This window comes from Panulirus ornatus, chromosome 23, assembly GCF_036320965.1.
Source record: "Panulirus ornatus isolate Po-2019 chromosome 23, ASM3632096v1, whole genome shotgun sequence".
Classification (NCBI taxonomy): domain Eukaryota; kingdom Metazoa; phylum Arthropoda; class Malacostraca; order Decapoda; family Palinuridae; genus Panulirus; species Panulirus ornatus.
This window is the reverse complement of record NC_092246.1, coordinates 9,542,566-9,567,837: the sequence shown is the minus strand read 5'-3', so window position 1 is coordinate 9,567,837 and position 25,272 is coordinate 9,542,566. Positions and strand designations below refer to the sequence as shown.

At 41.7% G+C, this 25,272-nt stretch overlaps 2 protein-coding genes across 5 annotated transcripts in view; one reads left to right on the top strand and one right to left on the bottom strand.

The window, feature by feature from the left end:
• Positions 1-15,950, bottom strand: part of LOC139756943 (sushi, von Willebrand factor type A, EGF and pentraxin domain-containing protein 1-like) — a 194,148-nt gene extending 178,198 nt beyond the window's left edge. The window contains exon 1 of the mRNA XM_071676887.1: positions 15,812-15,950. Coding sequence (XP_071532988.1) covers positions 15,812-15,908 — 97 coding nt within the window. The 5' untranslated portion in view covers positions 15,909-15,950. The remainder of the gene's footprint in view (positions 1-15,811) is intronic.
• A 230-nt stretch (positions 15,951-16,180) lies between these two features.
• The window catches only part of LOC139756798 (PMS1 protein homolog 1-like), a 48,833-nt gene continuing 39,741 nt past the window's right edge, over positions 16,181-25,272 (top strand). Inside the window, exons 1-4 of one of the 4 annotated variants that reach the window (XM_071676600.1) lie at positions 16,181-16,316; positions 22,376-22,567; positions 24,677-24,838; positions 24,997-25,117. In XM_071676600.1, the coding sequence (XP_071532701.1) occupies positions 24,701-24,838; positions 24,997-25,117 (259 nt within the window). In that variant the 5' untranslated portion in view covers positions 16,181-16,316; positions 22,376-22,567; positions 24,677-24,700. The other 3 variants (XM_071676599.1, XM_071676601.1, XM_071676598.1) reach the window with 3 other exon arrangements.

Below are 25,272 nucleotides of genomic sequence, written 5' to 3'. Positions count from 1 at the left end.
ACACTTAATGAAAATTATTACAGTCTCCTTGCTTCTCGAACTTTCAGTAAATTTAAAGAAATTTTCGTTTCGTTTGGCACACAACCACTTCCTTTGGTTGCAGCCTAGCCCTCCCCTCCTCCGTTTGGTGCAGTACAGATCAACCTTTGGCTTCGGTACAAGCCTACCTCGTCTTAACCTGTGAATTGGTGATCACTCCAAAACCTTTTTGCGGCTTTCCTGAAACTTTACCTTAGTTAACAGAGGCTTTCAGCAGTGTGAGGGCCTCTTGTTACTCTAGCACATTGTGCAAAAGGACGAATGTAAGGGGTGAAAAAAACCATGTTTACTTGCTCCAGCTCGTGTTAATGTAAAACTTGATTGAGGATATGACAAATATACGCATCTCTCTCTTGTTAAAATAATAATTTGATGCAAGTTTTCTTACATCTAGTATTAGTTTCGTAAGTTTCATATCTCCCTTTTCATTTGTCCTATTCTGGCATGTCGTTTCGCTCTTGTCTAAACCCTTGTCCGACACTCCTGTTTTTATTATAAGATAGTAATTGATATTATCGTCCCTTCGCGCGAGGGGCATGTGTGGCGCGAACGTACGAGACTGTTATGTTCCAGGAGGGTCATCCTTCATGAAAGTCCTCCTCCAGGAAGGTCATTCTCCGGGGAGACACCCATCATGCATGCCAACCTACAGGGGGTTATCTTTCAGAAAGTCAACCTTTAGGGGGGAGGGGGTTCATCCTTCAGGTCATCCTTCAAGAGGGTCATCCCTCAGGAGTCTCGTCGTCTTCTATGTAGTAACTTGCTCAGACTTTTCAACTGCTTAGAATAACCATAATCTAAACTCTTTTTGATTTTATAAGCGTAGCCAAATTACCTGTTTTTCTTATTATCCATCCTAGATATTCCTTGATGAAATTACGTCAACAGTTCCGTATTTCCCGGACGTCCAGAATATCTTTAGGTATTTGCCTTAAAGTGACTGTAGAAAATTTTGGTTCCCCCTTTTTTTTTTTTTTTCCATGTAACCTTCTCTCATAGGAGGTAAACTTTTAGGGGACGTGGACGTTGTTAATTAAACACCAGCTCTCACCGTCGCCAGGAGGGTTCATGAAGTCTCCTTCAAACACTCTCACGCAGCTTCACACTCTTCCCTCACCCACTCCCTGCACAGCTTCACACTCTTCCCTCACACACTCCCTGCACAGCTTCACACTCTTCCCACACCCACTCCCTGCACAGCTTCACACTCTTCCCTCACACACTCCCTGCACAGCTTCACACTCTTCCCTCACACACTTCCTGCGCTGCTTCACACTCTTCCCTCACCCACTCCCTGCACAGCTTCACACTCTTCCCTCACCCACTCCCTGCACAGCTTCACACTCTTCCCTCACACACTCCCTGCAAAGCTTCATATTCTTCCCTCACCCACTCCCTGCACAGCTTCACACTCTTCCCTCACACACTCCCTGCACAGCTTCACACTCTTCCCTCACCCACTCCCTGCACAGCTTCACACTCTTCCCTCACACACTCCCTGCAAAGCTTCATATTCTTCCCTCGTGCACTCCCCGAACAGCTTCACACTCTTCCCTCACGCATTCCTACACAGCTTCACACTCTTCTCTTACGCATTCCATACACAGCTTCACAATCTTCCCTCTCCCTCCCTGCACAGCTTCATACGCCCGTTCTTCATGCACCCTTCAACAGCTTCACACATATAAAAACACAATGATTAGGGATAGTCACTCTTTCTAGATAACAAGCTTGTAACAATATCAACACGGATTCCGAAATGAAATGAATTATTTAACTTCAAATAAGTTTTTGTCAATATATATATATATATATATATATATATATATATATATATATATATATATATATATATATATATATATACATATATATATATATATATATATATATATATATATATATATATATATATATATATATATATATATATATATATATGTGTGTGTGTGTGTGTGTGTGTGTATGTGTGTATGTAACAGGGACTCGGTAATACCCTTAGTTATTATACAATAAAAAAAAGCTTTTGATAAAGTACCACATTAAAGATTGCTCGGGAAGGTTGAAGTTGACAGTAAAGGAAATCGAATTTGCGCGTGGACAGCGGACTGGCTGGTAAGAGGGGAAACAATGAGTGGTAATAAGAAAGTAAACATCCGACCAGCTCAGCATGACAAGTGGAGTGCCACGGGGATCACTCCTGGAAACCCATACGTTTCACTGTAGTGCCGACATATCACGAAAGACGCTTAACGGATCGCCTTGTCCGTCCGTCGTCTGTATTTGCACTCTAACCTGCAACACAACTTGGTCGTAACTTGAAGTCTCGATCAAATGCTCATAAGACTTTACGCAGTTGTTCCTCACTCTCTAAGAGAATGGATGGCGTGAGGTCTATGACTTTGAGTTTGGATCTCGCCTGAGTTAAACCCCTTATAGAGATTTAACCTAGAACTTCAACTTGGCTCAAAACTTGAAGGAGAATCCAACCTTTGGCCACGAAACTCGGTATGAATTTTTCAAGCAGTATCTCCGCCCATTTCTATTGCTTTCTCACTAACTATGCTGCACTGCAGGCGACACAAGCGTCCTATGGAGCATCATTGTAGCTTATGTGTCAATGAACTGCAGACAGAATGTGTTTAAACCTGCCCGTGACACGATAATAAGAAAAAGGTTCAATGTTCGATGTTTCGAAGTGATTTAGACACAATAATGCAACGGTCAGAGACACTGCCGATGGGCTTTAGTGTAGACAAATGTCAAGCAATGCCTTTTGGTAATAGAAATATCGTTTACAAATATGTAATGTTCAGTGAGCCATGAAAGGTAAAAGAAGGAAAAGGACTTGGCAATCTTCATCAGTACTGACCCACAATACGCAACGCAACGCCTAAGTTCAAGCAATAAAGCAAATAGTGTGTTAGGTTTCACACACAAATTTAGTCTATAGAATGAAAGATAATACCGACTGACTACAGCGCCCTAGTCAGACCCCATCGACAATAACGCAGTTCGCTCATGTCATAAAACTTGATCAGCAAAAATTAAAACATATGCAGACAAGAAGAAGAATACTTCATTCGTCGCTAAGAAATGAACTTCATGAAGAGAGAGATACTCAGAAGGTCTAAAATCATTTCCTCCTAGGATGCACAAACTCTGAAGGATTTCTGATAGAAATTATCAAAATATCGAGAACATTTTCGTGAAATCAATATCGCATGATTTCGACAATAACATAACTTACGACAATTTTATCTCATTAGATTCGTTGACCATAAATAACGGGAAGAAGTTGAAGGGTTGGAATGTAATACAAACGTGAACAAAACTTTCTAGGAGTTTCTCCGGAACCAATAACTTGCTCCCAATTTCTGCATGCTGAGTTCGCGTGGGATCTCGTGACTTGCATTCAAGGTAGAATTTAGGGATTTAAGGTAAGTTTTAGAGGAAGCTTTAAGTAAGATTTTTTAGGTTGGATCTTAGACGCTTAATTTTTAAGGTTGTTAATGTTGAAAATACAAATGGCGGTAAACTCTTCTCGGTGAAAGAATGAATTATGGGACAACACCGCCAGATCTTAAGTGGATACAGCTCTGTTCCCCAAGGCTTCAGGAATCGGTTACCTGTTGTAGAAAACCCTAAACTTTTCAGCTGCAGAATTGTAGGAAACTGGAATAAACTACCAACGAAAGTTGCTAAGGTGAAGTCTATCATTTGTAAAGCAAAGCTGGACTAATACTTATATAAACATTATAGTTTTTGTAAATGAGGCTGAAAAGCACGAGAAAAAATATTTTTTTTTTTTCTTAGCTTTTGGAAATGATTCTCAAGATGGATACTCTTGGAGCAAAGTTAGAAAATGTCAGTATATTTGATTTCTGTAAATTTGGACTGACAAGGAGGAAAATGTGCATATATGTAATGTGTACATAAGGAAAATTCCGTTTCTCTTCAGATTTAAGCCTCTTCCATAGACTGTCTTTAGCTTTATACAATGAATGAGGATATATTTTTCCATTTAGACTCTCCAATAAAAATTCCCTGTCAGTATACTTTATACTGCATGGGGCTCCTCTGCCATTTCCCTGCCGGCTGATGTTTCACTGAAAGCGGTGGCTGGGGAAGAGTCATCTGCCTCGCTGTGCTTTCTCTCTGCATATAGATTACGAACATATTCAGGGCCTCAGAGAGGAATTTTATCAGGGGAGTACAAAGTTTCTTTCGGGACTCCCTTCCCTTCTCCATTAGTCATCCTGTTTTTATCCACTACGGTTTTACGCCATGAGCTGTGAAGCCAAAAAAAAAAAAAAGGTGTATAGCAGATGAAAGAGGGCTGGAATGGTGGGCTCTGTTGATTTTCTGCATTTTCCGAGATCTCAGGAAATTCTCGGGCCCCCTTTTGGTACCCCGTGGTACGATTATACCCCCTGCACCCCCCCCCCCCCCCCATCCCCGCCCTTAAGGCCGTGAACATGTGAAAGCATTACTGTTCTCCAGTGAAGATTTTCTTTCGTACTTTCAAAGTACCCACAGAAAATGGAAAGGTAGAGACATCAAGCTGTCGTCTATTTCTTCGGGACCTCTTCAGGGCAACTGTTGCCCTGTATAGGTCTTGAGAAATGAGCGAAAGCTTGGTGTCTCTGCCTTTCCCTAACCAGCAGGTTTTTATATATATATATATATATATATATATATATATATATATATATATATATATATATATATATATATATAAATATATATATATATTTATATATATATATATATATACATATATATATATATATATACATATATATATATATATATATATATATATATATATATATATATATATATATATATATATATATATGGATTTGTATGTAGCATTTATGGATCTGGAGAAAGCATATGATAGAGTTGATAGAGATGCTCTGTGGAAGGTATTAAGAATATATGGTGTGGGAGGCAAGTTGTTAGAAGCAGTGAAAAGTTTTTATCGAGGATGTAAGGCATGTGTACGTGTAGGAAGAGAGAAAAGAGATTGGTTCTCAGTGAATGTAGGGTTGCGGCAGGGGTGTGTGATGTCTCCATGGTTGTTTAATTTGTTTATGGATGGGGTTGTTAGGGAGGTGAATGCAAGAGTTTTGGAAAGAGGGGCAAGTATGAAGTCTGTTGTGGATGAGAGAGCTTGGGAAGTGAGTCAGTTGTTGTTCGCTGATGATACAGCGCTGGTGGCTGATTCATGTGAGAAACTGCAGAAGCTGGTGACTGAGTTTGGTAAAGTGTGTGAAAGAAGAAAGTTAAGAGTAAATGTGAATAAGAGCAAGGTTATTAGGTACAGTAGGGTTGAGGGTCAAGTCAATTGGGAGGTAAGTTTGAATGGAGAAAAATTGGAGGAAGTAAAGTGTTTTAGATATCTGGGAGTGGATCTGGCAGCGGATGGAACCATGGAAGCGGAAGTGGATCATAGGGTGGGGGAGGGGGCGAAAATCCTGGGAGCCTTGAAGAATGTGTGGAAGTCGAGAACATTATCTCGGAAAGCAAAAATGGGTATGTTTGAAGGAATAGTGGTTCCAACAATGTTGTATGGTTGCGAGGCGTGGGCTATGGATAGAGTTGTGCTCAGGAGGATGGATGCGCTGGAAATGAGATGTTTGAGGACAATGTGTGGTGTGAGGTGGTTTGATCGAGTAAGTAACGTAAGGGTAAGAGAGATGTGTGGAAATAAAAAGAGCGTGGTTGAGAGAGCAGAAGAGGGTGTTTTGAAATGGTTTGGGCACATGGAGAGAATGAGTGAGGAAAGATTGACCAAGAGGATATGTGTCGGAGGTGGAGGGAACGAGGAGAAGTGGGAGACCAGATTGAAGGTGGAAAGATGGAGTGAAAAAGATTTTGTGTGATCGGGGCCTGAACATGCAGGAGGGTGGGAGGGTGAAAGGAGGGCAAGGAATAGAGTGAATTGGATCGATGTGGTATACCAGGGTTGACGTGCTGTCAGTGGGTTGAATCAGGGCATGTGAAGCGTCTGGGGTAAACCATGGAAAGCTGTGTAGGTATGTATATTTGCGTGTGTGGACGTATGTATATACATGTGTATGGGGGTGGGTTGGGCCATTTCTTACGTCTGTTTCCTTGCGCTACCTCGCAAACGCGGGAGACAGCGACAAAGCAAGAAAAAAAAAAAAAAAAAAATATATATATATATATATATATATATATATATATATATATATATATATATATATATATATATATATGATCCCTGGGGATAGGGGAGAAAGAATACTTCCACGTATTCCCTGCATGTCGTAGAAGGCGACTAAAAGGGGAGGGAGTGAGGGGCTGGAAATCCTCCCTTCTCGTTTTTGATTTTCCAAAAGAAGGAACAGAGAAGGGGGCCAAGTGAGGACATTCCCTCAAAGGCTCAGTCCTCTGTTCTTAACGCAACCTCGCTATATATATATATATATATATATATATATATATATATATATATATATATATATATATATATATATATATATATTGCTTTGTCGCTGTCTCCCGCGTTAGCGAGGTAGCGCAAGGAAACAGGCGAAAGAATGGCCCAACCCACCCACATATGTATATCCCTACACGTCCACACACGCACATATACATACCTATACATCTCAGTGTATATATATATATATATATATATATATATATATATATATATATATATATACACACACACAGACATATACATATATACACATGTACATAATTCATATTGTCTGCCCTTATTCATTTCCGTCGCCACCCCACCACACATGAAATGAAAACCCCCTTCCCCCGCATATGTGCGAGGTAGCGCTAGGAAAGAAAACAAAGGCCACATTCGTTCACACTCAGTCCCTAGCTGTCATGTATAATGCACCGAAACCGCAGCTCCTTTTCCACAGCCAGGCCCCACAGAACTTTCCATGGTTTACCCCAGACGCTTCACATGCCCTGGTTCAATCCATTGACAGCACGTCGACCCCGGTATACCACATCGTTCCAATTCACTCTATTCCTTGCACGCCTTTCACCCTCCTGCTTCTTCAGGCCCCGATCACTCAAAATCTTTTTCACTCCATCTTTCCACCTCCAATTTGGTCTCCCACTTCTCGTTCCCTCCACCTCTTTTTATTACCACACATCTCTCTTATCCTTTCATTACTTACTCGATCAAACCACTTCACACCACATATTGTTCTCAAACATATCATTTCCAGCACATCCACCCTCCTGCGCACAACTCTATCTATAGCCCACGCCTCGCAACCATATAACATTGTTGGAACCACTGTTCCTTCAAACATACCCATTTTTGCTTTCCAAGATAACGTTCTCGACTTCCACACATTCTTCAACACTCCAAGAACTTTCGCCCCCTCCCCCACCCTATGATTCACTTCCGCTTCCATGGTTCCATCCGCTGCCAAATCCACTACCAGATATCTAAAACACATCACTTCCTCCAGTTTTTCTCCATTCAAACTTACCTCCCAACTGACTTGTCCCTCAACCCTACTGTACCTAATGACATTGCTCTTATACACATTTACTCTCAGCTTTCTTCTTTCACACACTTTACCAAACTCAGTCACCAGCTTCTGCAGTTTCTCACATGAATCAGCCACCAGCGCTGTATCATCAGCGAACAACAACTGACTCACTTCCCAAGCTCTCATCCACAATAGACTGCATACTTGCCCCTCTTTCCAACGCTCTTGCATTTACCTCACTAACAACCCCATCCATAAACAAATTAAACAACCATGGAGACATCACGCACCCTGCCGCAAATCAACATTCACTGAGAACCAATCACTTTCCTCTCTTCCTACATGTACACATGCCTTATATCCTAGATAAAAACTTTTCACTGCTTCTAACAACTTACTTCCCACACCATATATTCTTAATACCTTCCACAGAGCATCTCTATCAACTTTATCATATGCCTTCTCCAGATCCATATATGCTACATACAAATTCATTTGCTTTTCTAAGTATTTCTCACATACATTCTTCAAAGCAAACACCTGATCCACACATCCTCTACCACTTCTGAAACCACACTGCTCTTCCCAAATCTGATGCTCTGTACATGCCTTCACCCTCTCAATCAATACCCTCCCATATAATTTCCCAGGAATACTCAACAAATTTATACCTCTGTAATTTAAGCACTCACTCTTATCCCCTTTGCCTTTGTACAATGGCTTTATGCAAGCATTCCGCCAATCCTCAGGTACCTCACCATGAGTCATACACACATTGAATATCCTTACCAACCAGTCAACATCTACCAGTCATTTGCATTTTTCCCTGCAAAAATTGTTCAAATGCCTCTCTCTTCTCTTTCACAAATAGGAACAGAGAAGGGGGCCAGGTGAGGATATTCCCTCAGAGGCCCAGTCCTCTGTCTTAACGCTACCTTGCTAAGGCGGGAAATGGCGAATAGTTTGAAAAAGACGATTTTTGCAGGGAAAAAATGCAATTGAGTGGGAGAAGTATAAAAGAAAGAGACAGGAGGTCAAGAGAAAGGTGCAAGAGGTGAAAAAAAGGGCAAATGAGAGTTGGGGTGAGAGACTATCAGTAAATTTTAGGGAGAATAAAAAGATGTTCTGGAAGGAGGTAAATAGGGTGCGTAAGACAAGGGAGCAAATGGGAACTTCAGTGAAGGGCGTAAATGGGGAGGTGATAACAAGTAGTGGTGATGTGAGAAGGAGATGGAATGAGTATTTTGAAGGTTTGTTGAATGTGTCTGATGACAGAGTGGCAGATATAGGGTGTTTTGGTCGAGGTGGTGTGCAAAGTGAGAGGGTTAGGGAAAATGATTTGGTAAACAGAGAAGAGGTAGTAAAAGCTTTGCGGAAGATGAAAGCCGGCAAGGCAGCAGGTTTGGATGGTATTGCAGTGGAATTTATTAAAAAAGGGGGTGACTGTATTGTTGACTGGTTGGTAAGGTTATTTAATGTATGTATGACTCATGGTGAGGTGCCTGAGGATTGGCGGAATGCGTGCATAGTGCCATTGTACAAAGGCAAAGGGGATAAGAGTGAGTGCTCAAATTACAGAGGTATAAGTTTGTTGAGTATTCCTGGTAAACTATATGGGAGGGTATTGATTGAGAGGGTGAAGGCATGTACAGAGCATCAGATTGGGGAAGAGCAGTGCGGTTTCAGAAGTGGTAGAGGATGTGTGGATCAGGTGTTTGCTTTGAAGAATGTATGTGAGAAATACTTAGAAAAGCAAATGGATTTGTATGTAGCATTTATGGATCTGGAGAAGGCATATGATAGAGTTGATAGAGATGCTCTGTGGAAGGTATTAAGAATATATGGTGTGGGAGGCAAGTTGTTAGAAGCAGTGAAAAGTTTTTATCGAGGATGTAAGGCATGTGTACGTGTAGGAAGAGAGGAAAGTGATTGGTTCTCAGTGAATGTAGGTTTGCGGCAGGGGTGTGTGATGTCTCCATGGTTGTTTAATTTGTTTATGGATGGGGTTGTTAGGGAGGTAAATGCAAGAGTCCTGGAAAGAGGGGCAAGTATGAAGTCTGTTGGGGATGAGAGAGCTTGGGAAGTGAGTCAGTTGTTGTTCGCTGATGATACAGCGCTGGTGGCTGATTCATGTGAGAAACTGCAGAAGCTGGTGACTGAGTTTGGTAAAGTGTGTGGAAGAAGAAAGTTAAGAGTAAATGTGAATAAGAGCAAGGTTATTAGGTACAGTAGGGTTGAGGGTCAAGTCAATTGGGAGGTGAGTTTGAATGGAGAAAAACTGGAGGAAGTGAAGTGTTTTAGATATCTGGGAGTGGATCTGTCAGCGGATGGAACCATGGAAGCGGAAGTGGATCATAGGGTGGGGGAGGGGGCGAAAATTTTGGGAGCCTTGAAAAATGTGTGGAAGTCGAGAACATTATCTCGGAAAGCAAAAATGGGTATGTTTGAAGGAATAGTGGTTCCAACAATGTTGTATGGTTGCGAGGCGTGGGCTATGGATAGAGTTGTGCGCAGGAGGATGGATGTGCTGGAAATGAGATGTTTGAGGACAATGTGTGGTGTGAGGTGGTTTGATCGAGTAAGTAACGTAAGGGTAAGAGAGATGTGTGGAAATAAAAAGAGCGTGGTTGAGAGAGCAGAAGAGGGTGTTTTGAAATGGTTTGGGCACATGGAGAGAATGAGTGAGGAAAGATTGACCAAGAGGATATATGTGTCGGAGGTGGAGGGAACGAGGAGAAGAGGGAGACCAAATTGGAGGTGGAAAGATGGAGTGAAAAAGATTTTGTGTGATCGGGGCCTGAACATGCAGGAGGGTGAAAGGAGGGCAAGGAATAGAGTGAATTGGAGCGATGTGGTATACAGGGGTTGACGTGCTGTCAGTGGATTGAATCAAGGCATGTGAAGCGTCTGGGGTAAACCATGGAAAGCTGTGTAGGTATGTATATTTGCGTGTGTGGACGTATGTATATACATGTGTATGGGGGTGGGTTGGGCCATTTCTTACGTCTGTTTCCTTGCGCTACCTCGCAAACGCGGGAGACAGCGACAAAGCAAGAAAAAAAAAAAAAAAAAAAAATATATATATATATATATATATATATATATATATATATATATATATATATATATATATATATATATATATATGATCCCTGGGGATAGGGGAGAAAGAATACTTCCACGTATTCCCTGCATGTCGTAGAAGGCGACTAAAAGGGGAGGGAGTGAGGGGCTGGAAATCCTCCCTTCTCGTTTTTGATTTTCCAAAAGAAGGAACAGAGAAGGGGGCCAAGTGAGGACATTCCCTCAAAGGCTCAGTCCTCTGTTCTTAACGCAACCTCGCTATATATATATATATATATATATATATATATATATTATATATATATATATATATATATATATATATATATATATTGCTTTGTCGCTGTCTCCCGCGTTAGCGAGGTAGCGCAAGGAAACAGGCGAAAGAATGGCCCAACCCACCCACATATGTATATCCCTACACGTCCACACACGCACATATACATACCTATACATCTCAGTGTATATATATATATATATTATATATATATATATATATATACACACACACAGACATATACATATATACACATGTACATAATTCATATTGTCTGCCCTTATTCATTTCCGTCGCCACCCCACCACACATGAAATGAAAACCCCCTTCCCCCGCATATGTGCGAGGTAGCGCTAGGAAAGAAAACAAAGGCCACATTCGTTCACACTCAGTCCCTAGCTGTCATGTATAATGCACCGAAACCGCAGCTCCTTTTCCACAGCCAGGCCCCACAGAACTTTCCATGGTTTACCCCAGACGCTTCACATGCCCTGGTTCAATCCATTGACAGCACGTCGACCCCGGTATACCACATCGTTCCAATTCACTCTATTCCTTGCACGCCTTTCACCCTCCTGCTTCTTCAGGCCCCGATCACTCAAAATCTTTTTCACTCCATCTTTCCACCTCCAATTTGGTCTCCCACTTCTCGTTCCCTCCACCTCTTTTTATTACCACACATCTCTCTTATCCTTTCATTACTTACTCGATCAAACCACTTCACACCACATATTGTTCTCAAACATATCATTTCCAGCACATCCACCCTCCTGCGCACAACTCTATCTATAGCCCACGCCTCGCAACCATATAACATTGTTGGAACCACTGTTCCTTCAAACATACCCATTTTTGCTTTCCAAGATAACGTTCTCGACTTCCACACATTCTTCAACACTCCAAGAACTTTCGCCCCCTCCCCCACCCTATGATTCACTTCCGCTTCCATGGTTCCATCCGCTGCCAAATCCACTACCAGATATCTAAAACACATCACTTCCTCCAGTTTTTCTCCATTCAAACTTACCTCCCAACTGACTTGTCCCTCAACCCTACTGTACCTAATGACATTGCTCTTATACACATTTACTCTCAGCTTTCTTCTTTCACACACTTTACCAAACTCAGTCACCAGCTTCTGCAGTTTCTCACATGAATCAGCCACCAGCGCTGTATCATCAGCGAACAACAACTGACTCACTTCCCAAGCTCTCATCCACAATAGACTGCATACTTGCCCCTCTTTCCAACGCTCTTGCATTTACCTCACTAACAACCCCATCCATAAACAAATTAAACAACCATGGAGACATCACGCACCCTGCCGCAAATCAACATTCACTGAGAACCAATCACTTTCCTCTCTTCCTACATGTACACATGCCTTATATCCTAGATAAAAACTTTTCACTGCTTCTAACAACTTACTTCCCACACCATATATTCTTAATACCTTCCACAGAGCATCTCTATCAACTTTATCATATGCCTTCTCCAGATCCATATATGCTACATACAAATTCATTTGCTTTTCTAAGTATTTCTCACATACATTCTTCAAAGCAAACACCTGATCCACACATCCTCTACCACTTCTGAAACCACACTGCTCTTCCCAAATCTGATGCTCTGTACATGCCTTCACCCTCTCAATCAATACCCTCCCATATAATTTCCCAGGAATACTCAACAAATTTATACCTCTGTAATTTAAGCACTCACTCTTATCCCTTTGCCTTTGTACAATGGCTTTATGCAAGCATTCCGCCAATCCTCAGGTACCTCACCATGAGTCATACACACATTGAATATCCTTACCAACCAGTCAACATCTACCAGTCATTTGCATTTTTCCCTGCAAAAATTGTTCAAATGCCTCTCTCTTCTCTTTCACAAATAGGAACAGAGAAGGGGGCCAGGTGAGGATATTCCCTCAGAGGCCCAGTCCTCTGTCTTAACGCTACCTTGCTAAGGCGGGAAATGGCGAATAGTTTGAAAAAGACGATTTTTGCAGGGAAAAAATGCAATTGAGTGGGAGAAAGTATAAAAGAAAGAGACAGGAGGTCAAGAGAAAAGGTGCAAGAGGTGAAAAAAAGGGCAAATGAGAGTTGGGGTGAGAGACTATCAGTAAATTTTAGGGAGAATAAAAAGATGTTCTGGAAGGAGGTAAATAGGGTGCGTAAGACAAGGGAGCAAATGGGAACTTCAGTGAAGGGCGTAAATGGGGAGGTGATAACAAGTAGTGGTGATGTGAGAAGGAGATGGAATGAGTATTTTGAAGGTTTGTTGAATGTGTCTGATGACAGAGTGGCAGATATAGGGTGTTTTGGTCGAGGTGGTGTGCAAAGTGAGAGGGTTAGGGAAAATGATTTGGTAAACAGAGAAGAGGTAGTAAAAGCTTTGCGGAAGATGAAAGCCGGCAAGGCAGCAGGTTTGGATGGTATTGCAGTGGAATTATTAAAAAAGGGGGTGACTGTATTGTTGACTGGTTGGTAAGGTTATTTAATGTATGTATGACTCATGGTGAGGTGCCTGAGGATTGGCGGAATGCGTGCATAGTGCCATTGTACAAAGGCAAAGGGGATAAGAGTGAGTGCTCAAATTACAGAGGTATAAGTTTGTTGAGTATTCCTGGTAAACTATATGGGAGGGTATTGATTGAGAGGGTGAAGGCATGTACAGAGCATCAGATTGGGGAAGAGCAGTGCGGTTTCAGAAGTGGTAGAGGATGTGTGGATCAGGTGTTTGCTTTGAAGAATGTATGTGAGAAATACTTAGAAAAGCAAATGGATTTGTATGTAGCATTTATGGATCTGGAGAAGGCATATGATAGAGTTGATAGAGATGCTCTGTGGAAGGTATTAAGAATATATGGTGTGGGAGGCAAGTTGTTAGAAGCAGTGAAAAGTTTTTATCGAGGATGTAAGGCATGTGTACGTGTAGGAAGAGAGGAAAGTGATTGGTTCTCAGTGAATGTAGGTTTGCGGCAGGGGTGTGTGATGTCTCCATGGTTGTTTAATTTGTTTATGGATGGGGTTGTTAGGGAGGTAAATGCAAGAGTCCTGGAAAGAGGGGCAAGTATGAAGTCTGTTGGGGATGAGAGAGCTTGGGAAGTGAGTCAGTTGTTGTTCGCTGATGATACAGCGCTGGTGGCTGATTCATGTGAGAAACTGCAGAAGCTGGTGACTGAGTTTGGTAAAGTGTGTGGAAGAAGAAAGTTAAGAGTAAATGTGAATAAGAGCAAGGTTATTAGGTACAGTAGGGTTGAGGGTCAAGTCAATTGGGAGGTGAGTTTGAATGGAGAAAAACTGGAGGAAGTGAAGTGTTTTAGATATCTGGGAGTGGATCTGTCAGCGGATGGAACCATGGAAGCGGAAGTGGATCATAGGGTGGGGGAGGGGGCGAAAATTTTGGGAGCCTTGAAAAATGTGTGGAAGTCGAGAACATTATCTCGGAAAGCAAAAATGGGTATGTTTGAAGGAATAGTGGTTCCAACAATGTTGTATGGTTGCGAGGCGTGGGCTATGGATAGAGTTGTGCGCAGGAGGATGGATGTGCTGGAAATGAGATGTTTGAGGACAATGTGTGGTGTGAGGTGGTTTGATCGAGTAAGTAACGTAAGGGTAAGAGAGATGTGTGGAAATAAAAAGAGCGTGGTTGAGAGAGCAGAAGAGGGTGTTTTGAAATGGTTTGGGCACATGGAGAGAATGAGTGAGGAAAGATTGACCAAGAGGATATATGTGTCGGAGGTGGAGGGAACGAGGAGAAGAGGGAGACCAAATTGGAGGTGGAAAGATGGAGTGAAAAAGATTTTGTGTGATCGGGGCCTGAACATGCAGGAGGGTGAAAGGAGGGCAAGGAATAGAGTGAATTGGAGCGATGTGGTATACAGGGGTTGACGTGCTGTCAGTGGATTGAATCAAGGCATGTGAAGCGTCTGGGGTAAACCATGGAAAGCTGTGTAGGTATGTATATTTGCGTGTGTGGACGTGTGTATGTACGTGTGTAAGGGGGTTGGGCCATTTCTTTCGTCTGTTTCCTCGCGCTACCTCGCAAACGCGGGAGACAGAGACAAAAAAAAAAAAAAAAAAAAAAAAAAAAAAAAATATATATATATATATATATATATATATATATATATATATATATATATATATATATATATATACATGTGTGTGTGTGTGTGTGTGTAAGGTCGAAGCAGATTTTCTTATGCATATAGAATTGAATACGACAGCATGTTTAGAGTTATTAATCTTTCTATGTTCTCTAATTTTCTAAATATCATTCTACCATTAGGTGGGCGTTCAAGCATCAGTTATATATACATATTCAACCACTTACTCTTGCTAATACATGCTACCGATTCATATTCACACTTTTTCCCTCACACAAAATTAGAAAATAGTCATAGGATATACAGAGAGAGAGAGAGAGAGAGAGAGAGAGAGAGAGAGAGAGAGAGAGAGAGAGAGAGAGAGAAGGGAAGAGAGAGAGAGAGTATGGTGAGCTACAATGGTGATGTGGTGATAAGTCACACCTTAGACGAGTTAGTGTGAAGGCCTTCACGTGGCTGCCCCGCCAACGCCCGGCATGAATGGCTGACTTAACTACTGCTATAATTACCTCCTACGCCCCGGGGGCGACGCCTCACCTCGTGTGTCATAAAACTACTCACGCGAACCATGAAATGTATGTCAAATAACCAAACGATGGAATACTTGCTTTATGTGCTTTTATATATATATATATTTTCACAATTCTAAGATTTTTCGGTGTTTGTGTTTGTGTCAGACGCTTGGACAGTGCTAGCGATGTCTCCGTAGTGTGTGAGGGGTGAGGTATAACGACGCGTTGTTTCAACGCACTACTCTACTGGAGGTCTCTTACGTTTGGTTCAGGTACTTACCGGCAACAAGTAGGAGGAGGAAGGCGGCGGCAAGACGTGTCCAGGCTGGTGGGGCGCCTCTGACCTGCCGCTGTGAGCCCCTCAACGCCGCCTCCATTGTTTACCTCCAGCTCAGCAAGTTCTCCACTCCGCCTTGGTCCTTCACCGCCTTAGATCGCGTCCCAAGTGGAGGCCGGGTCGACCCTCCACTGGTTTTACACTCTTGCCTCCTTCTACCCAACAGGTTTACTCCATGAACATCAGGTAATTACCTTACCAACGTTAGAGTACTATGAAACATTTCGTGCGATCATTCCCAAAGTTTGATATACGTTCACAAAACTTTTTCTCTTTTTTTTTTACTTTTCCAGAGCAGCAAGTGGTGATGTTGGGAGGGGGCGGAGCGCGAGTGGTGTGGAGCGGGAGGCGGGAGACGCGTTGCTTGCCCTCTGGCTGCCGAGCGCGAACTGTTGGGAAACTGGGACGATGGCGCTCTTTATCGACGTTCAGGGGACCAGTAGCCACGGTAAATTTCCGCTGAAACTCTGTCGCTCATTCTTAAGGGTTCCCGAGTCTTAAAGTTTGGACAGTCACGCTAAGTTAGATCAAGTTTGTCTTTTGTCTTTGCCTCTGTGATATCGTGCTTTAGTTACCACCAGTCGCTCTGCTAACCATTGACAGAAAAAGAGAAAAGTACTCCGGTTGCAAGTGTAATACGTCACCGAAGTATGACCGGTGGACTAGGTGCTTGCAGCAGCCGGATGACACTGGTATCAGTGTGTGTGACAGGCTCCGAAGACCACCTGTTCAGATGACACTTGTAGACCGCGTATGACAGGGGTTGAAAAACACCAGATGACATAGGTTATGGACTGCGTATGACAGGGGTTGAAAAACACCAGATGACATAGGTTATGGACTGCGTATGACAGGGGGTCGAGAAACACTCAGTAATGCAGGTAAAGGCTATGTATGACACGGTAGTGGATGACGGATTGATATAGGTAAAGGCCATGTATGACAGGAGTCGAAGAACGAGGGATGACAGGTATGGACCGTATGTTTCAGGGGTTGAAAAATACGGGATGAAACACGTGTGGACCGTGTGTGTTAGAGGTCGAGGATCACTGGATGGCACAAGTATGCACCTTATGTGACAGAGGTTGAGAGGAATAGCAGCTGGAGAACACAGGTGTGAATGCTGTTGAACGGGGTTCAGTGAACAGGTGTGAATGCTATTTAACAGGAGTCAAGAAACGTGGGACAACACAGTTGTGAACTGCGACAGCAGTCGCGATGGGACGTAGCGTTATGTGTGACATGAGTAGAGGAATATACGAGGACATTCCTCTTTGCCCTTTCTTCCACAAATATATGGATTCCCTGTACCCTGCTTAGTGGGGTGGAAGGATTCTTCAGGTTCCCGCTGGCGACGAGATGGAGGACCAAGGCTTAAGTTATACTAGTACCTATCCAGGACGTAGGCTCTGGTAGCAGTTCTTCCACTTTTTACTCCGTCAGTCTCACCAACTATTTCTAATATGTACCATCCAAATTATACTCGTGATATCTTGCATCTCATTTCACCGTAACACACACACACGCGTCCATTTCAAAGTTTGTCTCTTCCAGCATTGACTTTCCCGTTGCATGCCTCGTTGACTTAAATCCCCAAATTTCTATATGGCTCAAGATTTATCTGTCAATCACCACCATGTGTCTTCGTCTTCGCCTCCTGTTCTTCCAACCCCACAATTTTCTTTTTCAGTTTTTCACATTCTTTAACCATTTAGGTTCCTGTCAGAGGTCGTGACATCCTCTCATTTCAAGATGAGGTCATTTACTTCAGGGACGTCAGTATAAGCCATAAGGGTGAAATAATCTTCCCACACAGACAGCTGGAAGATCTGAAGCAAGCTATCAGCGATCCTACCTTTGTTCCGAGCCATCAAGGTCATTCGTTAAGCAGATTTGTTATACGGTTTAGTTTAATTTAGATGCTTCAACGAAGGTAGGAACAGCAATTAATTCTATCAGAGAAAACGTATTTTGGAAAGTGATCCAAATGCCTATGCTGTGTTAAGGATGATTGGAAGAGTGCCAAAAATTTGCTATATGGGGATAGAAGGTGGTATCACAACGGTCCGTCCTTGTGTGGCTGGTTGGTTTCCACACACAAGCTATGGGAGGCAGCAGCCAGATGCGTGCCATGGGTCTAGATCTCAGGGGATAGGAGATACGCAGACAGTTCACGATAGCAGTGGATGAAGTGATGCCTGTAGACCAGAAAGATATCAAGGTGGGTGGAAATAGAAGGTCGATGAAAAGTGATAGCAGGAGTCAATGACAAAAATATGGATTTCGATTCCGCTTTGACTAAGAGAGAGTGGAAAATCATCTATCACGGATATGTAAGCAGTACTTCTTACAGAGGCAAATGAAAAATGAGGCCATTGTGAATATGGAAGAGCTGCTCGAGACAAAGTAATTGTGGCGCAGACTGAAATTTGCTCTCAATTTAGTCTTGATTACCAGTTTTCATTTGTGTTATTCTTTCGCTTTTTTTGTTTTACCATGTACTGCAACGATTTCTTTTCGTAAAAATTCATACAGATTTGTTCTTGTTTCTTCGTCTTGCCATTCATAGTCCTCTATATTTCAGTTAAGGCTCGGCCTTGATGTGGGACTCTTGTCCGTGACTGAAGCCTTCAGTGTAAAAAGAAAATAAAAGAAATGCAACTTCAGTCACACGAACATGATTTTATTTTTTTCGTACTGCCATCTGTTGGAAGGCTGAAGACTTTCTACTGTCAACAATCATCTTGAAGTGTTGTAACTTCGACTGTATTGCCATGACGATTATGTCGACTTACGTTCATATCTTAAACTAGCTTTATTGGGGATCATATAAGTCAAGAGTGCAAGACAAATGTAAATAATCAACTTGCAGATTTCTTTTATATATCGAATGATCCGGTCACTGACTAAAGTCCTCAATTCCAAGTCTCAAATACAAAATGGGCGAAGGAAATAGAGGAATGAGGAGATGAGTTAAACGAAATCCTTGAGATTGAAGAATGGAAAACTTTCCTTTTCGAAAGGAGCAGGTCGTAGTTGTTTGAAAAGACACCAGAAGAGAAAGAGCTTCAAAGCCTAGCAGTATAAAGGAAAAGAAACAAACACCACAACGTCCCATCCTTAGGTTGTAACGGCTACGCTGTAACCTTGTGATGCAGAGTATTGCAACCAGTTCTAGGAAGGAGAAACTGGAGCAGTACCAACAGACGAGGGAAAGAGAACCAACACTGAGGCGTACGGTAATCATGAGATCAGACTGGAAGAGGATATAGTTCAGATTAATTCAGACTCGACTCCCTCAAGTAAGTAAATGTGGAGCAAGATTGACCCCAGATGTTTCATGAAAAGATGAGTCAGCCGTATAGAATGAGCAACTTCAAAAAAAAAAAAAAAAAGGAATTCCAGGCATATGAAGAGAACTTATTTTTTTCTTAGCAGACATCTATTTGTGTACTGAAGGGGTTTCCCAGATACGTCAGATGCTTACAAACGTACCAAACATGGTTCTTATATTGACTCGTGGAATTTCTGAGTCAACAAAGCGTTGAACTTAACTAAGTAGCATCTGCCCTACTTGGAGATCCAAATCTGAGTTTATTCATACAGGCACTTGTGACGAGTCGGACAAGAGGTGGATTTGGAAGTGATTCGTCAACGTTTGGGTGCATTTGTTAATGTGATGAGAAATGAAATCGTTGATAGGCGTTTGGAGCATTGTTCGTAACAGATCACAGCCCTTAGGGATACCTCTGTTAGCCAGAGAAAAGGAGATGATTCATCAACAATATCAGAAAAACCGATCGGACAGGAAGATAAATATGAGAGAGAAAAGGTGAAGGAAGAAAAACAAAAGAAAGGAGCTTGAATATAAGCGATAGGGAAAGACTCCTCCAGTTAAAAAGGGCGTCTTAATTTCGACTCTGGCTGAGGTTAATCTTCTTCAACAACACTTCTAAGCTATCTAGTCTTGCCGCACCATCACAGCGCTTGTCATAATCTCGAAGCAGTTTACCTTTCTCGCCACAAAATACGCCTCATGACACAAACATTTTGGCATGTTCACTTGCTACCTCCTCCATATGCTCCCACGACGTTGGCATAAGCGCATCTCTTAACTTACTGTGTTTAAGAAAACTGCCGCACCTGAAGTTCACTCTCCCACAGTACTTTCTGCCTGGCACCTCCTGACGTTTGGAAGCTAACGAGGATTTCTTCCACCCTTGAGACTAAGAACGGCAGTTGGTTGTTTTAGGTCCAAACTTTAACACATCTGAAGCAGGTAAATCCTGTACCATCATCTGATGACCTCCTAGCTGTTTCCACTTCAGGTCTTCTTCCTTCTTCATCAGAGCCCTTCTGGTGGCGAAGAAGGTCCTCGGAGCTGTCTTGTCCTGAAGTAGAAGCCACAGAGGGGCCGTCAAATAGCTCTATCCTGCCTCCAACATCTGTTCAGTGGAAATCGTTCCTTGAAACAGATGGGCAGAGGTTTCCAAAAAATGTTTTACACATTGTCTTGCCAGGAACGAGTTAACTACTTCATTATAAGTTTTGTCACAATCTGAAAGTTCTGTCGAGCTGTTTAATGAGTTCCTTCACCACACTGCCGTCTGACAGACCGAAACTTACGCTTGAAGCGGTCCTAAACTTAATCAAACCTTTCCAATCGACTCCCTTTTAACCAGTTCACTGTCCATCGCTTCCTTTCTGGAGAGTCGATAACACACCTTCAGGTCCACTCCTTTCAGGTTAGGCATCTAGTCTCTATTCTTTTATCAAGAGCAATAGAGTAGACAGATCCTTAGCCCTAACCACACCATCGATTTTCCGTTCGCCTTGTTCTTCCATTAGTCCCTTAAGTGTGAGCAGATTGAAGATAGATAATGGCTGTTCCTCCGCTTAGTGTTGTTTCTTTCGCTCCTCAGCTTTTGTCCATGGTTCCATCTGTCTACAGGTCCCTGTTCTTCCGCTTGGCGTTGCCTTTCTCACGCTGGAGCTTCCCTTTTCAGTTCCTCTAGCTCAAAATAGCCTTCTCGTTCTTGCTATTCGGGTGCCAGTTGGCGATCCCATGTTTCAAACATTCCTGAGTTCTGTCAACTTTTTCAAAAACGATATTGATGAATGAATGTGAGTATCTCCAAGCAGAAGTTGTTAAGCCGGAGGGAGAAGTGGATGGGGAGGTGCCTTCTGCTTTCCTATCCTGATTCTACCATTACATTTTCGGTCCCTTTAACAAATAACCACCAGAGGCAAGAATACTGGGGGCCTTTCGACTCGATTTTTTATTCTATAAATTGTTGGTAAATAAGATGTCGAGCAATTCCTAACGAGAATGGACTATTTCTTTTATAAAATAGTTCTAGTTATTCTTAGTATCTAGAAAGCTATATAATCGTCGATCAGTGACAATACTACGCCCTATTTTTCGAGCGTTGATACTTCAAACACCCCTAATGAAAACAGTCAAGATATGCCCCTGATAACCTCGTTATGGACCATCAGGTCTCCTGATATCTATCGTTCCCTTATACATTTGCAGTTTTGTTTGATGTAAGGAGTGGAAACAGTATCTCAAACAATTGATTAGAAGACTATGAGAAGTTTTGAAAATCATTGCGCCGCAGGTGATATACACGATGGATTACGTAGATATTGATACAGTCAAGAAGCTTGAGATATGTAGTAATAGATGAGAGAGAGAGAGAGAATTTTAGCTTAGCTAGCCTACAAGCAGGTTCGGGATAATAGAATGGCCCTGATTTTGTTTTATATAGATATTCGTAGAAAAGCTCTTGGTCTGGGACTGACAGCATAAGCATGTAGTTTGTTATAAGAGCAAAAAAAGTATTTTGGGCACTGGAATGCGCTAGCATTGGTGGGAGAGGGGGGGGACCTACCTGAAGTATTAAGGTACATGTAACAAAACTGATGTATGCTTCAGAATTTTGTTTTATCTCCGCAATTTAATTCCAACAATTACTAGACTTTTTTTTATACCTCGAAGACATTGTACAATCATTCATAATATCAGTTTTGCACAAACGCTCCCTCTATTGAATCATGTCAACAAGCAAAGGTAAACAAATGCTCTTACCCTTACGTATCGTAAGATATTTTAACTTTATTGACCTTTAATACGGGGTAATCACTAAAGCTTCAGACTAAGAAGTTTTGGCTCCATGTTCAGCTTATAAGGACAAAGGAAATCTTAAAAGTATGAGATGTTTGTGCTCATAGAGATGGCACCACTGGTCATCACTTGGGTCGCATTATTGTGCGGGAAGAGCGAGTTGGATGATGGTGGCATGAAAACATTTTCAGCTCCGATTATGAAGTATGTTCATGACATAGTTAATAGACACATCCATATGAGTTTGCCCTCAGACACAGCATCGGGTATTGTATATTGAGTAGTATTTGATGAAATACGCGAATAGTAGTTAGCCATTATAACAATTAGATCTTATATGGTTTTTCGTTTTTAAGATTATGAAACATATTTCGTTGCAGATCATCGGCTTTATGTAAATCCGTGAGACGCTAACCAGTAACTGGAAAGGATAGAAACCCTATAGATATCCATGTTATGTTCAACCAAGAGCAAGATCTTAAGAAAAATGTGCGGTAGAGTAGCGTGTCTCCAAGGACTCCACATGTTTTAGGACTACTTAACTAAGCTAAATATTTTATTTAAACTTTAAGGTAAGGGACGATACCTCTGTTAGACACTAGACTTTCACTTCAGCCCATTACGTACTTAAGAAAATGTTGTCAGTCCATCATTCTCACTTTTGTGCATTGGCTAAGAGAAGCTGATTTGATAGGTCTGTTAATGTTGCAGGATACAAGAGCTGATTTTTTTTCATCATTATGGGTATTACATTCTAGTGTACTAATTTCAAAGGCAATGTATGTTTAAGATTGCAGTTACAAGGTTTTCATTCATATTTAAGGGTTAATATGTTTGTATATGTTTAATCTACTTTATATCTTTGTCTTGCAGACACATAGTTTAACTTTGAATTTATAATCAATTTTAGGAGGCTATTCTTTTGAAGTACAGTTCTCTGGCTCAGATATCACCAGACTTTGCCTGCATGTGGTTATGCTGCAAATGAAGTCACCTTTGTGAAGGTGTATGAAAAGGAATACAGTCTTGGGTAATATATAGGAAGGCAGATGCAGGTGTTCTGGTGGATAGATTTTGATGAAAGTAGTACCAATGGATTTTGTACACTGTAGAACTGAGATTGAGTGTGGGCTTTTACCTGTTGCCAAGTGTTTAGATTCAAGGAATCAGTTGGTACCTTTTTTGTCAGAATCTGTCATTTAGAACAGGAGGGATATCTAAGGTATCCAAGAATGATTTCTGAATTGTACTTTGTTCAGATTCAGAGATTCAGTTTGTAAATGAGTTAGTAATTGAATGAAATGGTAGTTATCTTGCCTGTGGTGTTTATTTATTTATTCATTTATTTATTTTGCTTTGTCGCTGTCTCCTGCATTAGCGAGGTAGCGCAAGGAAACAGGTGAAAGAATGGCCCAACCCACCCACATACACATGTATATACATACACGTCCACACACGCAAATATACATACCTATACATCTCAACGTATACATATATATACACACACAGACATATACATATATACACATGCACATAATTCATACTGTCTGCCTTTATTCATTCCCATCAACACCACATCACACATGAAATAAAAAAAACCCTCCCCCCTCATGTGTGAGAGGTAGCGCTAGGAAAAATCAACAAAGGCCACATTCGTTCACACTCAGTCTCTAGCTGTCATGTAATAATGCACAGACACTACAGCTCCCTTTCCACATCCAGGCCCCACGCAACTTTCCATGGTTTACCCCAGACGCTTCACATGCCCTGGTTCAATCCTTTGACAGCACGTCGACCCCGGTATACCACATCGTTCCAATTCACTCTATTCCTTGCACTCCTTTCACCCTCCTGCATGTTCAGGCCTCGATCACTCAAAATCTTTTTCACTCCATCTCTCCACCTCCAATTTGGTCTCCCACTTCTCCTCGTTCCCTCCACCTCTGACACATATATCCTCTTGGTCAATCTTTCCTCAGTCTGCCCAAACCATTTCAAAACACCCTCTTCTGTTCTCTCAACCATACTCTTTTTATTTCCACACATCTCTCTTACCCTTACATTACTTACTCGATCAAACCACCTCACACCACATGTTGTCCTCAAACATCTCATTTCCAGCACATCCACCCTCCTGCGCACAACTCTATCCATAGCCCATGCCTCGCAACCATACAACATTGTTGGAACCACTATTCCTTCAAACATACCCATTTTTGCTTTCCGAGATAATGTTCTCGACTTCCAAACATTCTTCAAGGCTCCCAGAATTTTCGCCCCCTCCCCCATCCTATGATTCACTTCCGCTTCCATGGTTCCATCTGCTGCCAGATCCACTCCCAGATATCTAAAACACTTTACTTCCTCCAGTTTTTCTCCATTCAAACTTATTTCTTTAACCCTGGAGATAGGGGAGAAAGAATACAGCCCACATATTCCATGTGTCTCGCAGATGGCAACTGAGAGGAGCAGAAGAGAGAAACAGGGCAAGGAGCCAAGTGAGGAAATTTCCATCTAAGGCTCTTTCATCTGTTCTTGACACTACCTTGCTCATGTGGGAAATGACGAACATGTATGAATGAAAATAATATATGTATGTATTAAAAACATATTCTCTTTCTTTTTACTTTGGATGATATTATGCTTCTCAAGAGGTTGGTAAAAAAAGCATTCAATTGCAGGTGAAGTGAAGCATCTCTACAAGTATGGATCTGCATGCTCTCCCTCCTGATACAGTGCGACTCATCAAAAGTACACAGGTCATAACTACTCCAGCTTCTATTGTTAAAGAACTCGTGGAAAATTCTCTAGATGCAAAAGCCACAGCAGTGTGTGTTAGAATGGTTAGTTCATAGAATTCAGGAGATTCAGATCATTAACATAAGTTGAGTTCATATTTGTTATTTGGAAACAGTGTTGAACTTTAACCTTTATTCACAGTCAAGTTATATATGTATGGAAATAAAGTATAGGAATCCTCATCAATAAATATTATTTCCAGGAGAGCTATGGGTTTTCTCGTCTTGAAGTTCGTGACAATGGCAGTGGTATTTGTGAAGAAGATATGAAATTCATTGCTAAGCCACACTATACCTCCAAAATTTCATCATTCTCTGACTTAGGTGTGGTGAACTCACATTTTTTAGTTGAATACAAGGAATGTTGCTGAAGCTCCTTCTGTGATTTGCTTTGAGTTGAGAAGCTTTAGCAGCCGAATCTTCATCTTTATGTGGCCCGCCAAAGGTTTTCATTATATGTGGAATAGTGTATAAATCTA